Source organism: Pundamilia nyererei, unplaced genomic scaffold (assembly GCF_000239375.1).
Source record: "Pundamilia nyererei isolate P.nyererei 1_Seehausen unplaced genomic scaffold, PunNye1.0 scaffold00372, whole genome shotgun sequence".
Taxonomy (NCBI): domain Eukaryota; kingdom Metazoa; phylum Chordata; class Actinopteri; order Cichliformes; family Cichlidae; genus Pundamilia; species Pundamilia nyererei.
Window position 1 is genome coordinate 84435 of NW_005187773.1, and position 15477 is coordinate 99911.

At 45.2% G+C, this 15477-nt stretch overlaps 1 protein-coding gene across 1 annotated transcript in view; it reads right to left on the reverse strand.

Moving 5' to 3' along the window:
* Window positions 1-1688: 1688 nt before the first annotated feature.
* The window catches only part of ipmkb (inositol polyphosphate multikinase b), a 16307-nt gene continuing 2518 nt past the window's right edge, over window positions 1689-15477 (reverse strand). The window contains exons 2-6 of the mRNA XM_005752682.1: window positions 12835-12920; window positions 11023-11119; window positions 10308-10480; window positions 5274-5355; window positions 1689-4804 (exon numbers count right to left, since the gene is read on the reverse strand). Coding sequence (XP_005752739.1) covers window positions 4044-4804; window positions 5274-5355; window positions 10308-10480; window positions 11023-11119; window positions 12835-12920 — 1199 coding nt within the window. The 3' untranslated portion in view covers window positions 1689-4043. The remainder of the gene's footprint in view (window positions 4805-5273; window positions 5356-10307; window positions 10481-11022; window positions 11120-12834; window positions 12921-15477) is intronic.

The following is a 15477-nucleotide window of genomic DNA, read 5'->3' on the forward strand; positions in this document are numbered from 1 at the left end:
GGTCCACAGCGATGACAGCGCGGGAGCCCTTCTGGATGAAGCCGGATTGAGAGTGTAACCTTCACCCATACATCTATGCTTGCTAACCAAGCTTACTGGCCTTACCTGATAACAAAGTACTTAACACTTTGGTCCAAATACCATAACTTCTAATCCCCAAAACGATTAAGATTGGAGCGGCTAGTTTCAAATACGGAGTCCAAAACCAAGCACTGCACTGCAAGACAGTTTTTCGATTTAAAAATAATTATCAAAATATCTCTTATATTGCTAAAATGGTTAAAGAAAAAAGGTTCTGTCCTAACCATTTTAATCAAAAACAGGAGCATGTAGTAATCAGGCAGCATGGCTGTGTTCTGGTGTCAGGAAAGACGCAGCTCGTCAAACTGTTTATATGTTTATTGTTGAAAAACAATGGACAGAGGGAGTTGCACTGTTTTTGTCGCCTCTAATCTCTTTTCTTCAGCCTCTTCATCATACAAATCCAGTAAAGGAAAATTCAGACCATTTTATAATTCCACAAAGACGATTTAAGAGCTCAGAGTCCTAGGGTACAGGGACCGTCCACGTTCAGTCCAGTGCTGAAAGAGGAGCTGCTCCACAGGAAGTGCTCACAGCAAGCTTTCAGTCATCAGCATCACATCTCAGTTTCCTTCAAGTGACACAAACACACTTAAGTAAATCAGTGTTATCACTCAAAATAACTGTGCTGGATGAAAGGACAGTTAATGTGAACCAGTTTGTATTTAAAGCTTTCATTAAACCCATCTCAGGTTTAATGGTACTCCTGTGTCTGCAGCTCTGTCCAGCTGAAATGGTAAATGGCCTGTATTCGTATAGCGCTTTACTCTACATTCAGTCATCCACCCATTCACACACTGCAAGCTACATTGTAGCCACAGCTGCCCTGGGCTACAGCCTCGCACTGACAGAGGCGAGGCTGCCGGACACTGGCGCCACCGGGCCCTCTGACCACCACCAGTAGGCAACGGGTGAAGTGTCTTGCCCAAGGACACAACGACCAAGACTGTCCAAGCCGGGGCTCGAACCGGCAACCTTCCGACTACAAGGCGAACTCCCAACTCTTGAGCCACGACCGCCCCCACTGAACATTGTAGGAGATTACCAGAGGTCTTCCCATGTCACAAGGAAAACTCAAATACTGCCAAAATGATTCTGATTGGCTGAAAAGATCAGAACACCCTCATGTTAACTGAGGATCACATGATGAAGCTCATGCTGGCTTAAATTTCTCCTCTCTGCAGTTTGCTGTGACTCTTCACTTTCCATCTGCTGCTACATGTTCACTGAAGTAAGCCTCAAAATTAAATGTGGTGTATGCCAGTGTGCAAAAAACATCCTGGATTTGCCTCATTGTGACTTCCAGTTCCTGAAAAGTAAAACCAGGCTGAAGGATGGTTGGATCCTGATGTAAACATACCTGAACAAATGAGGCTCAGGAGCAGATTAAACCTTTGAACCGAAGCTCTTTTTCCTGAAGAGATTCAGAACAGCACTCTGCATCCACATCTCCTTCTTCTAACTCACTAAACAGAGAGTTTGATTCGATATGTCAACTTTATTTTCAACATTTTGAATCTTACCTTCCTGTTAGAGCAAAGGTCATATGTAAAGCTCTTTAAGATGAACAATGCAGTCTTGTTTTAAAAAGCAGACAAGCACTCAAAGCAGATTAAAGTTTTTATTCACTTTGACTTTATATTACAGTTGAGATGCAAATGAATAAATTTGGGTAATTAGGCAGATTGTTGTTACAATTTAGTCAGTGATTCGGACTTTTTCAGTTTGCACCTAAAGTACTGTAAGAGATCGATGCACAAATGAGTGAAGGAAGAAAACAACAACAACGACAGAGACAATATGATATGCTTCATCTGATTGGCTGTAAAGTGAAGCAGGAATAAGATGAGAAATGTCACAAACCTGTGACCAGTGTTAGCAGACCAACACGCTGGTGTCATCAGGTTCATGTTGGGAACAAAGCGGACGTGATGTTGGTAAAGCTGCCTGCCTGCACCGAGACGCCGGGCCCAGGGACACGCCCTGACTCGGTTAACGATTAAGCAATGCCCTTCTGTTAGTTAGCCACGACACAGCAGGCCCAGAGTCACAAGCTGCCACAATGATCATGATCCAGATGTGTTACCAGAAAATAAGGCAGCGCTTAAAAAAAAAAATTTCCCGTAAACATCCTTTAAGAGATTAACCTAAAATCAATGGAAATTATAAAAAAGAAGCAAAGTCAGAGAAAAGTGTCAACCTTTGCTTTTGGTTCACATTACAGTTCAAACACATTTCATCAGTTTCATTTACAAAACATCAGGATTTTGAGATTTTCCTTATGTCATGTGATTCAGCTGGAGTTATGGTGCCGAGGCGAGACGGTCTCAGCGTCACAGCGTTCACACAACGCAACAGCATCAATCACGAGCACCGCCGAACACTTTTCCAGAACGCTGCCTTATATCAGCAGGGGGATTATTGCCATTCCAGGTCAAAGACAGGAGGGGCTGAGATTCCAAAATAAAAGACAGGAAGCAGATATTTCAGCACTGAATTTACAAGAGATAAAAAAATACTCGTTGACAATTTAAATAAACTTTGAGATCGTGACAAAAGGTCACATTTTTAAGAAAAGCAGTCTTCAACTGTTACTACTCGTTCTCGCCCACATCCAGCGGGGACTTCCTGTTCCCGGAGCTGCATCACCATTTCTAAAACACTATTTCCAGCTTTCTTTTTTAATATTAGCCTCGTTACCAAGACCAAGGACTGCAAGAAAACCCGGAGCAGCTTTGGGGCCTGAACTTGGTGTGATACAGTCGTCTGCAGCAGGCTCCATCCTACCAAAGCACTAACAAACACAAAGCTGCCCTCAGCTGAGAGTCGTGTAAGAACGAGTTGGGATCACGCACAGAGCTTTTTCCTACAATCTTAAAACTATCCTTAGGGAATCATCTCAGCTTATACCACAAGCACATCGTGTATTAATCAGTGCAACACACACACACACACACACACACACACACACACACGATCCCTTCACAGTTATAATGGCTGATTTTCCAATTGTTACCCAGTTAGAAATGAATTCCTCACACGATCAACTTAAAATCACTGGCCTAAGCTAACAACAGAACAATGGCACTGGAGTCATCACGACAAATCCAAATGTAGAGAAAAGCAGACGGGCGTCTGGAAGGATGATATGGCAGCTCGACGTTTACGAGGACAGAAGCAGCCACGGTGAAAGACGACAGGTCAACGCCGAGGTCGACATCGATGAGCTCGATCGTGTCGAAGATCAAACAAGCCATGGCTGAGACGGGATGAGGAGCACGGTGGCACTAACATTAAGCTGTTTCTTACAGTAAATACCTGAGTTAGACATGTTTAGACAGTGGTATGAACAACAACGGTGGAGCAGGCCCGCCTCATCCCTGACTCACGTCTGCTTTCAGCCCTGGTTTAGGAATCTGACGCCACACTGTAAACATAAATGAATCCAGTTAAGCCCTGTGAATGATAAGATGATCAGGAAGTGTCAGCATGAGCAGTGGAGCTTTAGGTAGTTTACAGACAGACTGCATAGAAGTCACCACAATCCTGACCCTGTGAATCCAGGAACAACAAAATCCCTCCGTCTGCACAGCTGCCCGGAAACATCAGGACTGAGGTGGTGGGTGGATCTGTGGTCTGCAGCTCGCTCTTGAAAGCGAGACACCGCAGAGCCAGCGTTATCAGAGGTACGGTCGACACCTTCCCATCCTTTTACACTACGTGCCGTCACAGTTTCACTGGCCGTGGCATCAGATACTCAAACCACTGATCGCTGAGGTCAGGTGACCCTGTGTGAGCATCAGTGAGCTGCAGACGCGGCGTGTGAGTCCTAATGCCTTCATGGGTTGGTTAGTGCATGTCGTGCTGAACACAGCTGCCCAGTCGCCTCCACTGCACACACACAGTCAGGTGAGATGATGCTTCGTCGTTTCAGCAGGAGGCGGGGTTTGTTTGAGCGAGCTCTACGCTGCATCACACAGGATCTGCTCCAGCACCGTCAGCAGGCGCTTCAGGCCGTAGATGTAGCCGTGATCCTGGCTCTCACTCGGGAAAACATGAGCAAAGTCGATCATCCTGACCTCCACCTCTACGTCTCCTGCGCCGCTCTCCGTTTCTTCGCCTCCTTGGTCCTCCGCCTCCTCCCCGCTCCTCCTGCCGTCCTCTCTGTCCACATCCTTCTCTTGCAGTTGGGATTTGTTTCCGTTCCCATTAGGTGGTCGTTGCAGCTCACGCGACTGTTTCCATGCAGAGTTGTCCTCCTCACCTGGTGCTGAGACGCCGTCTCCAGACACGGCGCTCACAGCACCACCGTCTCCCCTGTGACCGTCCTCACCTTTCCTGCGATTGGAATAAACGGCGTCCAGGCTGTAGTCCCAGTGCTCTGCCACCTGGATGTTGTTGTTGTTGTACTCGGCCACTTCCTCTCCTTGCCCCAGCTTTCCCTGTCGGGCTTTCCGCTCTGTGCCGCCTTCACCTGATGACAAAGACGTGGGTGTTTTTAACATCACAGTGGGGCTGATGGATGGACTGCTGAGGAGCGACGACAGGGAGGATGAAGAGACAGAGGAGGGCAGGCCCTCGTAGACAAACAGAAGGGAGCTGGCATAGAAAGTCAGCTGGTGCTGGGACTCGAACCAGCGAAGGATCCGCTGCACTCTGCGGATGCTCGCCGCCACGGCGTCCTTCCTCAGGCTAACTCCATTATGGAAGAATTTAGACAAGCCTGGTGGACAGGAGAAGACGTTCAAAAACAATAACACACAATAACTCAAGCGCAGCCTGTGTCTCCACTATGTGTGCCACTGTAACACATTACTGTAATCACGCTGCACACTGATATGTACACCATGCTAACACAGGCCCGATCAGAAGTTTCACATCAGCTGAAAAATGGTACAAAATCCTATTTTGCATGTTTGAATCTTAACAAGGTTCCAAGAAGAAATGAGAGAGACACAAACGAGGTTTAACAGTATCAGGCTGGAGCCCCTTTGTTCCTTCAGACCTGCCTTTGACTGGCACAGACTCACACAGCGTCCACATCCCAGCACTGAGATCGGGTGAATGTGGAGGAGCATTCAATGTCATGTTCAACAAACTACAGCATGATATGGGCTTCAGGACATGCTGCGTGGAGGAGTAAAGGCCCTGTTTAAATTTCATCAAACATACAGTCTCACACACATACATACCATCTTTAAGAGTGTCCTTAACCAATCCTCTTCCATAATGCTGATCATAGGAGTCGAAAGTGTCCGTGCACACCTTGTACACCTGAGAATACAAGAAAATCTCACATTAAAACAAACGTCTGCATTAGTTTTGGTTTGAAACACAGTGTCACTGTTCTCAGAGTCACTTATTCAGCAGCTGGCAGCAAACCAGAATGTTCCTGGACTTCCTGCTGAGACGGCACAACAACATCTGTGAGCTGTGACGAGGCCTGATCGGTCAGGACTTTGTGATGGATTTCAAACTGATCGAAGACAGTGAGCCAATGAGAGAACGGGACCTGAAGGCTGCCTCCACCTAGTGGCCCAGAACTACACAAATGTGTGTGCGTGCGTGTAACTCTGCAGCAGTGGTTCGAGCTCAGACGCTTCTGTTAATGTGCTGAATGCAGAGTTACATACCGACACAGCTTCAGAGCCGCGACTCAAACACTGAGCAGCTCTTTCAGACTGACATTTCTATCCACAAACCCATGCAATGCATGCTGGGAGCCTTTTACGTCTGCAATCCCATGATCATGAACTATAAGGGGATTCACTACAATCTAAAAATCAAGACAGCCATGACAAAGATTCCACAAATTAAAAACAACCCTCAAAATGCATTTAGAGCCAAGCTAACTGAATCAACTGTCAGAGATTTATTTTAGCATAATAAGACATGCTGTCTTCTGTTTCCGTCATCAGGAAGAGAGTGATCAGCAAACAGCAGCATCCTCTCTACGTAAAACAACTGAAGTAGACAGGAACGCCCTCAGATCAGTGCGCTAACCTCTGATGGTAGCAGATCGTGATGATGCAGACCCACACCGCTCCTGTCAGTAGCATACAGCACCACTGTAATGCTGATGAATGTTTACAGCATTTAGAATCAGTCTATAGAGAGCACTCTAACTTTAGCATTACTAAGGTATTAGAAAAAGCTTAATTTATCATTTATACAGCATTACTCCTCCACAGTATGGCTTTCATAAACACTCATATGATTATGACTGTGACGATTACCAGCAGTGATAACTGTACACAAGGGGTGCAACGATACTCGTATGGATATTGAACCGTTCGATACAGAGCTTTCGGTTCGGTACGCATATGTATCGAACAATACAAAAGTTTTAATTTATTTGATCAACTTTCCTTCTGACGGTGCTGTCTGTGTTGAGCGCTCAGTGAATCTGCGCTCGACAGTGCAGCCTAGGCGGAGTAGTCGAACGCAGATCCACTGAGCGCAGCGCAAGCTAGCGAGACAGAAGCTAAGCTCGTTGCAACATGGCAAATTGAACCTTCCCCACCCTCATTCAGATCTGACGTTTGGAATTATTTTGGTTTTCATGTGACGTATGACCCTGAAGGTAAGCGCGTCATGGACTAAAGTAAAACAGTATGTTGAATGTGCCACGCAATGCTCAATTACATGGGTGGGAGCTAGTGTGTTAGCGCAGTTAGCTCGTTAGCGTGTTGGCCGTCCAGGCCCACGCACGGGGCGATCCGCGGTAGCTCGTTAACGGAGATTTGCCATGTTGTGGGTTAACGTCATTTCAGATTAACGCTGACAGCACTAGTGGGAACACAACGAATATGACTGCACATTTACTCCGACATCATCCTAGTGCAAAGACAAGTGGAAGCAGACAACAAGCATGCTACAAACTTTACCCGAGTCATTTAGACAGCCGTTAGCACAGGATTCTCCTTATGGGGACCTGATATGTTTAATATGCTGCTGAGAATATAGCCCAGAAGAAGCTATAGTATAGCTTTTATTTTGGAAAGAGCCATTTCTCTGTAATAAACTCTCTTTTCCAAAGATGAGGGATTCCTCCATCAGATAGATTTATTATTTATTACTTTGTTGTTTCAGCAACATTAAATTTAAAAACTGTACTTTTGAGTTAAAATATATATTTATAATTTTAATAAATGACAAATTAAAAAGGCGTGAACATTTTTTTGTATCGAAAAAATATCAAACTGTGAATTTTGTGTATCGTTGCAGCCCTACTGTACACGGTGTAACTAGTGTGATGTTATTGTAAAATGTTTCCCAGATTAGCATTTTTAAACCTTTTTGCTTTTACAATAGAACTTTATTTTTACTGAATAATCAGTGTTTGGTTTAAAGCTGCACTAAGGTGTTTGTCACCAGCAGAGGGCAGTACAACAACCTACACACAGACATAACGTTTGGTGATGAAGTCCAACGTTCAGTCCTGTGAACACGCTGTTGTTATTGCTCTAACCGAAGTTTAACGTTTGGGAGAATGAGCTGTGGTGAATTATTTATTGCCTTTCCTCGTTAGCCGTGTTCCCCATTTCAACCTGAATATTAGTGGGCGGGGCCAACATGGGTTCAAGCAACATCTGTATCCCTACTCCAGACCTTCCCCATTCATATTACACCAGAGCCATTAGGAATTAGATTTCTGTAATTCCAGAATGAATCTCCAGTTCGGGCATAAATAATGTTATCTAAAGTTTACACTTTTATTACTTACAGTTTAAGCCTAAAGAGTGATGCTGACAGATTTCTTTCATTTACTTACCAAAATAAACCGAGACATATTCTTTTTCTTATATTAAAAAATATCTATTATGTGTGGAGCTTCTCACTGGTCCGGCCCACCTAAGATCAAACTGGGCTGTATGATGGAAACTGCTCTTGCAGTGTTCAGTAATATTAGAAAAGAACTATATAAATGGCAGTGCATGTGATACTCATAAACAAACAGCAAACATGTGAGTGTAACTGACCTCAGTAAAACATGCGTAGCCTCATACTTTAGACCAACACAAACAGGTTTCTTTGGCTCCCTGGGACATGTTTGCTGTGCAGTGTCCCATTGTTCTGTACAGAAGCCTTCTCTGCAGACACCACATGATAAACACTGAGCACTCAGCTAAAGTCCACATGCAGACATCACATTTTATGAGCCGTTTACAAAGGGTGTGGAGCTATAAAGCTGCTGCTCCGTCAGCCCATCGGTCGATGCTAAACACTCTTCACATCATCTAGAAACTTATTACTCATTTCTGCAAAACACATTCATGATGTCTCAGCACTGAATCACACGTATCCTTCCCCTCTTTCATACCGCAACCTCTCTCACCCTGTAAACCGACCGGCCGTCTGTATCCACTGTGAGCGAGACATAACTGAAGCCATAGCGGCTCAAATGTCGCCCTGGTTACCGAGATCTGCATTGGGTGATGAGGACCAGACCTTCAACAGATCCCAGGAACGACATCTGAGATCTCCACCATGAAGGACGCAGTCCTAGAAACAGCAAAGATACTGCACAGGACCCTAAAGCTCCCAGACCTCTGGCAGAGGATCACGCACAGGGATTTCATTTTTTTACATCTCTGTATGTGTGTGCGTCTCATTTTTGCTACATTTGATCTTAAACAGACAGAAGCAAAGGGGAGAAAATGTATCTAATGTGACAGAGCTGGTGTTACAGGGTTAAAGGGTGCTAAATAGAAAGTTTGGGGAAAAGCCCCAAAATCCAACCTTCGTGTCACCATTAGTTCAGTCTACATGAGCCTCTGTACTTTATGCTCACCTCAGATTAGCCCCAGACACAGAACAAGTGGGCTCTTCACTAGAAACTTGTTTGGCGGCCTTTGCACTTCATGGCTCTCTGGCCTTTGACCCAGACACATCACACCAATAAAAGAAGGAGAAGTGAAAACAAGTTTGCAAAGATCATCAACACATTCACACCACAGCAAAGAAGCTGGAGGTGTGGAAACACTGAATGCAGTCCTGGAGTCAGAGCTCAGCGGTGTGGCACATTCAGATGAATGCTTTTAAACATCTGTTCAAAGACAAACAAAGGACAGTATCAGAGTGAGCATGAAGCCCAACGCTGGCTGTATCACTATCACACTCTAGCCCTAACCAGCACTCCTACTGCGGATGATGACGATGACAAGTTGTAATGGAAACTGATCGACCTGATAAAGGTTTCGCTATGTGACTCTCTTTCAAACAGATAAGCTGTCTCTGTCGTTCCTCTTATCTGTTGGTTTGGTGTGGACAGTGGGTGTGACTGTGTGTGCATGCACATGGAAGCGCCACGCACTGTTCAGCTGATTTATTACAGGGTTAAAGATTAACCCATTTCCAGGTCCACTCCACGGCATTTCTCAGGACAAACGTTACTCGTTTTCCTGATTGTAGTGATTTGTGACCCTGTGCAGCAAAGATATTTCCTCCTGCAGACATCAGCTTTACTAATACTGTGAAAATAAAGATGCGAGTCTGTGTTGGAACCAACACCAGCCTTTCTACATGCACGTTCTTTGTTTGCATGCAAGCAGCCGTCTTAGCAGATGTAACTAGCAAAGGTGTCTAAACGTGCTGGTAAAAAGATGCAACTTTTACAGCCGAGTCAATGCACAGTTGCATTTTACATACTAAGCACCTTCAGCTTCTCTGACACGAAAGACACTGAAACATGTGCGAGTCATAAGATCAGTCAACACATTAGACCCACAGCCTGCAGAACAAGCCCATCGTCCTCCCTCCACCGGCGTGCTGACAGTGACGTTGGTCGTTTTCCAACTGCACTGTCATGAATGTCAGCATTTAACATGCTGACTGAGGTCTGATGGCAGCCATGTTGCTCTTGGGTTTTTGGAGCAGTGCACTGATGTTGGGGTGAACTTGCCAGGGCCTCCACTCCGACTGGCAGCTGTTTCCTCTCATTACCAAACGTTCTCTCTCGGTGTTTCCAGAGTGATGGGCAGCAACAGCTGCTTCTCTAAGATCACTGCTGATGTTTCTCCTCCACAAACTGCTTTCAGAGAGGTGCTCACACAGTTACCAGTGATATTCGACTGCACCTTCTACTCACCTTCTTAACTCCTACAGAAACACTCGGGGGGACATTTGGCTCGTCACACAAAGACTCTGCATTTGGACTTTTCACACCGACTGATCTGCAGGCCTGTGCGTGCTTTTACTGTCACAGCACCATGACTCAAACTCACCCTCAAGCCAAGCACCAGGAACCCGATCTCCTCCATCAGCGGGTATTTTCTGATCTGCTGTTCCCGTTTCTCCTGTGAGGCGTACGGATCATAGCTCCGCTGGCCCAGCTTCACATCCATGATACAGGGTTTGATGAAGTGACGAGTCACATCCTCCAGCTTCAGGTACAGGTCTGTCAGTCACAACAGAAGCTGTTAGTTTGTCTCGTTTTGTCTGATTGTTGGTGAAATGCTGAACGTTCACGGAGCTTGTTGGCATATCAGCGTGAGTTTTATTTAAAAAAAATCTACCTCGTGTAAGAATACAATGATATGAAGACACACCCGCAGTGCAACACCTACACCAACAATCACATCTGGATGCACCAGGATGAACACGAATCACGTGCTGAAGCTTTCACAGCTCTCATCGAGGATCTAACATACAGTGGTTTTCTCTTTGCGGACAGCTACAGATCCTTACTGAGAGACTGACCGTTTCCTGTTACAGTAAAATGTCAGTGTCTGTACTGGTATTTGGAGCTGGAGGTCCCAGCGTACACTGGGTCCGAAGCTCTCAGGTTTCTGTTTGCTGATCTGAGACATCTTTGCTTACACGCAGGTAAACAGTGTGTGCAGAGAGGAGACGGTTAAACTCACTATTAGCTTTTTTTGTCTTTTGTCCGTAGCGGCTAATGCTAGCTGTTGTCTGTGTGATGCCACAGTACGGCCTTACCGTTGGGCCTGTCAGGAGAGGACCAGGTGCCGTAGTATCTGGGCAGATAAGTCTGGAGCTCGAGAAGACAGGGATCGCAGCAGTCCTCTGCATAAACCTAGGACAGAATGCCATACGATGGTTTATCTCTATGTGAATAAGTACCTGCCAAAGCTTTTACAGTAACTAAAATCATCTCTCAGGACGGCATGAAGAAAAGGAAGACGGTGCAGCAAAGAACTGAACAATCTTCTTTGGTATTAGTGCCTCCCACGACGAAAATAATATTCAGGCTCTTTATAGTAAGTGCAAAGAGGTCAGTGTACTGGAAGCGAAGGGTGGCTACATCTGTTGATACTGGGACTGTTTAAAAAACAGAGAGCAAGCATGTGTTTGATGACACTGCCTCCTGAGCTCAGTAAAGTTTTGGAAACTGGGAGCGATGCTGGTCAGTGTGGGCCTGCTGCTGGGATCCCGTCAAACGACAGCCACACGTTAGCTCAGACTCCGTCCTGACACAGCTCTAAAGAAAACAGTGAAGCAGCTCACTCTGGCTGCCTGTACTGATAATTCTTCATCCATCCAACACCGGCTCAACTGACCACGAGCTACATCTGACCCGGTGACCCCGGGGGAACTTTAAGCAGCTGGTTAAACAGCTCCACCCGAGATCCAACAGCCTGGGTAGAACATATTTCAGCTTTATTGTGAGACAGCATCGTGCAGCTTCTGAAGGTCACAAGGTTGAGTTCAAGTGTGAAGTCATAAAGGCTACGTTCACACTGCAGGTGAAAGCGCATCAAATCCGACTTCTTTGACCCTCTGCGACTCATATCCATCATGGTGACAGTGTGAACGGCACAAATCCCATATTTTCAAATCCGATCTGGGTCACTTTCGTATGTGGTGCTGAATCAGACGCATATCTGATGTTTTAGAAAGCGACTGCTGCTTGATGGTCACGTCGCATTAAATCCGTCTTTTACGTCACTGACGCAAGACAGACGCCAATTATCAGCGCCGGAGAAGACATCGCGAACCTTCCTGGGCCTCCAGTGAAACTGTTGGGAACAACGTGAACATTTTATTTGTTCTGTATAACCTGCAGATTCTGACAGAAATCTGCAGCTATCCTCTGAAACAGCAACAAGGATCATTATTAGATTATCTACATTATTATGTAAATAACAAAATAACTTAAAGCAAAAACTGGGAAACGTGAAGTCCGAAGTCTTTACATTAAGGCCGTCAGTCAAACATACTGTTGTTCTGGGTCTGAACAGAGCGCGTTGTGTGTGACGTCTTCTTTTGCGCATGCGGGCGCTTTGAGCGTTCACACTAGAGCGCGTTTGCTGTCGCATTTTATTTGTAGTGTGAACGAGCAGACAAAAACATCGGATTTGATCAAAAAAATCGGAATTGAGCATCAAGACCTGCAGAGTGAACGCAGCCTAAGTTACACTTGAAATATAGGAGGGAAAAAACCAAGCAAACAAAAAACTGCCCAGGCTACTCTGGTGCTCGTCTGTGACTCACGCTGTAAACCTGCGTCCTCTGTGACAGCAGAGGTGCAAAACAAGGCTGTTAATGCCCTTCATGTACTTACTCAGCAGCATTTATAAGTCTGTTAACTTTATCACCAGAAACATGTTTACTGCTAATCTCCTTAAAATATCCCAGTTTTATTTTGAAAGCATAGCACACAAAGTTTAAAAACAATATTTTGAGACATAAATGTTGTTTTTATTTTTTGGGCCATTTTCAAAGAGACCATGTGACCCGGTACAGAGTGTGTGTGTGTGTGAGTGTGCGTGCATGCGCGCGCGTGTGTACCATGCTGTAAAACTGCATCTCTCGTGGACCTCTGGGTGGAGGCTGAAGCTGTTTGAGGACTGTTCCATCTGGATGCTGCAAAATACCTGCAAGAAACACAAAAGACGACACTGAAAGTGGAAACTTACAAAAATTATCTGTGTGAAAGGCCGATGGCTCCAGGTGCTGCACAGTAAGACGACGGTTTAAAGACACCTTAACAGTTTAACCATAAACAATTCATTCAGCACTGAGCTTTATGATAAAGTTCTTAAATCAAAGGTTTGACAGAAACGCACAGAGAGGAAAAATAAAGCACAACACTTAATGATTCACCACATTTACACACATGACAAATACGAGCTCTCTGACACGTCACAAACACAGTCTCTTACAGTTTGCTGGTATTTTATTGGTGGGAATGTGTTGTGTTTGGACAATGACGGGCTGTTTCCTGCACAGAGGAAAAGAACCACCATCAAGAAAATGTGCACAGACCTGCTATTTCACACAGGCCAAGAAAACGTATTCTGAATGCAAACATCCAGTCAAACGTGTCCTTTTAACCCTCCGGCTCACTACAATTAAGTCGGCTTGTGAGAATAGGGCAGGGCATTCAGGGAATTCAGAGCCAGTGGGTGTGTGTCACGTGGTACAGTCTATGCAAACCTCACTTAAACCAAACATATTTCCGGTCATGACGAAGAATCTTATGGAGACCGTTTCGTGTTGTTCGTGTTCGCAGCAGCTCAGACCTGAAACCTGGACAGTGGCAGAGGAATCGTTTGCAAAACACCTTCAACAGCACAGAAGCAGCCTGAAGACACAGTGGGAGGAGATTATACAAGCTCAACTTGTTCTACAACTGTCAAAAGCCGCAGCAGTCCTTTTCTACGCCCGTTAGCTGGAGCTTAAGTGCTCTTTGTTAATATTCATTCTGTTCTTGAGGTTGGTAACTTGCCCAAAGATACTTGACATGCAGACTGGCGGGACCAGGGATCGAACCACCGACCTGATCAGCAGCTGACCTGCTCGACCTCCGAACACGCCGATGTTACTCTGCTGCCTCACTGACAGTGCACAACAATATTCAGATTAAAGAGGTTCATACGCACACACACACAAATGTTTGTTTGTTTGTTTATTTGTTTAAAACAAATATCCGAGTCAGCCAGCCTGATCAGCATAATCACTGCGTAAACATCTTCATTTATTCCCCATATTTACAAGTTACTGACTGGCAGTAAATCATCCATGTGAGCCGACACACCTGAACGTGAGCAGCCAAACAACAACATCTGATTCGGAGCTAACATTATGTCAGGCTCACACTCTTCCTCTGACAAACAGCTTGAATACACTCGTATCGTATGAGAGTTCCAGTGATGTTAGAGCCACTGTCAGCTAACAGCTGCAAAAACAGCAGTGCTCAGTATCGCTGTCGCTGGACACTTTCACTGACTCCAGAGTTTTACAGCCTCCTTCAGGGCAGACAGACGTGGACACATATTGACAGCTGAGGTAAACCGCAGACTGACAGCATACACTCACTGCCAATCTGCAATGTACTGATATCTAGTGATGGGATTTTGCCCCTTGTACCTAAATAATAATCCAATAAACAGATAAACGTCTGATTTACAGGAAATAAATAAATAAAGTACTCTCAGTACTCATCCAGAGCAGGAGGTTCTCAAGCACAATGTTTCAGGCTGCAAGAAGCCAATCTCAAATATTTGGTGATTGTGAAACCACACAGCAGCAGATATGGAGTGATGAATGAGGAACACAGAGAGAAGCTGAACTGACAAGAGACGTGCAGCTGCATGAAAAACGTCTTTCTTAAAGCAAAATCTCAAAGTGATGGAGCTGTGAAGACGCGACTACGTCAGGTGGACAGAGCGTGGCTGTGGCCTACGTGATCAAAGACCGCTGCACAACAGGCTGTGGGACACCTTTACAATTACTCTGTTGGATATATTTGTAATAATACTATCAACAGTCATATTGATTCGTGTGAAGCTGGCAACTAATCAAAATCCATCCATTTCTGTCTGACTGTAACTGTGTCATATAAAAGTGTCTCCAGTATTACAGGTACACATCTTTCATACCCTGATAACACTGGTAAAGTAATCCCATGTGTTGGCAACACTAAGACAAGTCCAGGTATCTCAGAGTCGAGCTCAAGCTGAAGTGTTCAGCAGTAGTTGCACACCTAAAAACAACAAAACTGCTCAGGCTACACTTGTGTCTACAGCTGACTCACGCTGTGTCACTACTGTTGCACTATGACCCTGCTGGGAACATGATTCATACTTCAAATTAGGAAATATGTCATTGGTGACAGTAAGTCACTGGGAAAGGAGGATACTGACACTTATAAATGCTTCTGCCTGCAACCATCATCAAAGTGTTCTCCAGTCATTGTATCACACATAGGGATGGGTATCGAAAACCGGTTCTTGTTGAGAACCGGTTCCCACTGTTTCAATTCCTTGGAATTGTTTGCCATTTTTGCAAACGATTCCCTTATCGATTCCAGTCGCCCCGAATGACGTCATCACGTTGCGGAGCGTCATTTACCGGGCAGGAAACACGGCGCGTAAGCAGCTCAAACGCTCAAAAGTTTGATTATACTTTACGAGAACGGATGACAACAGG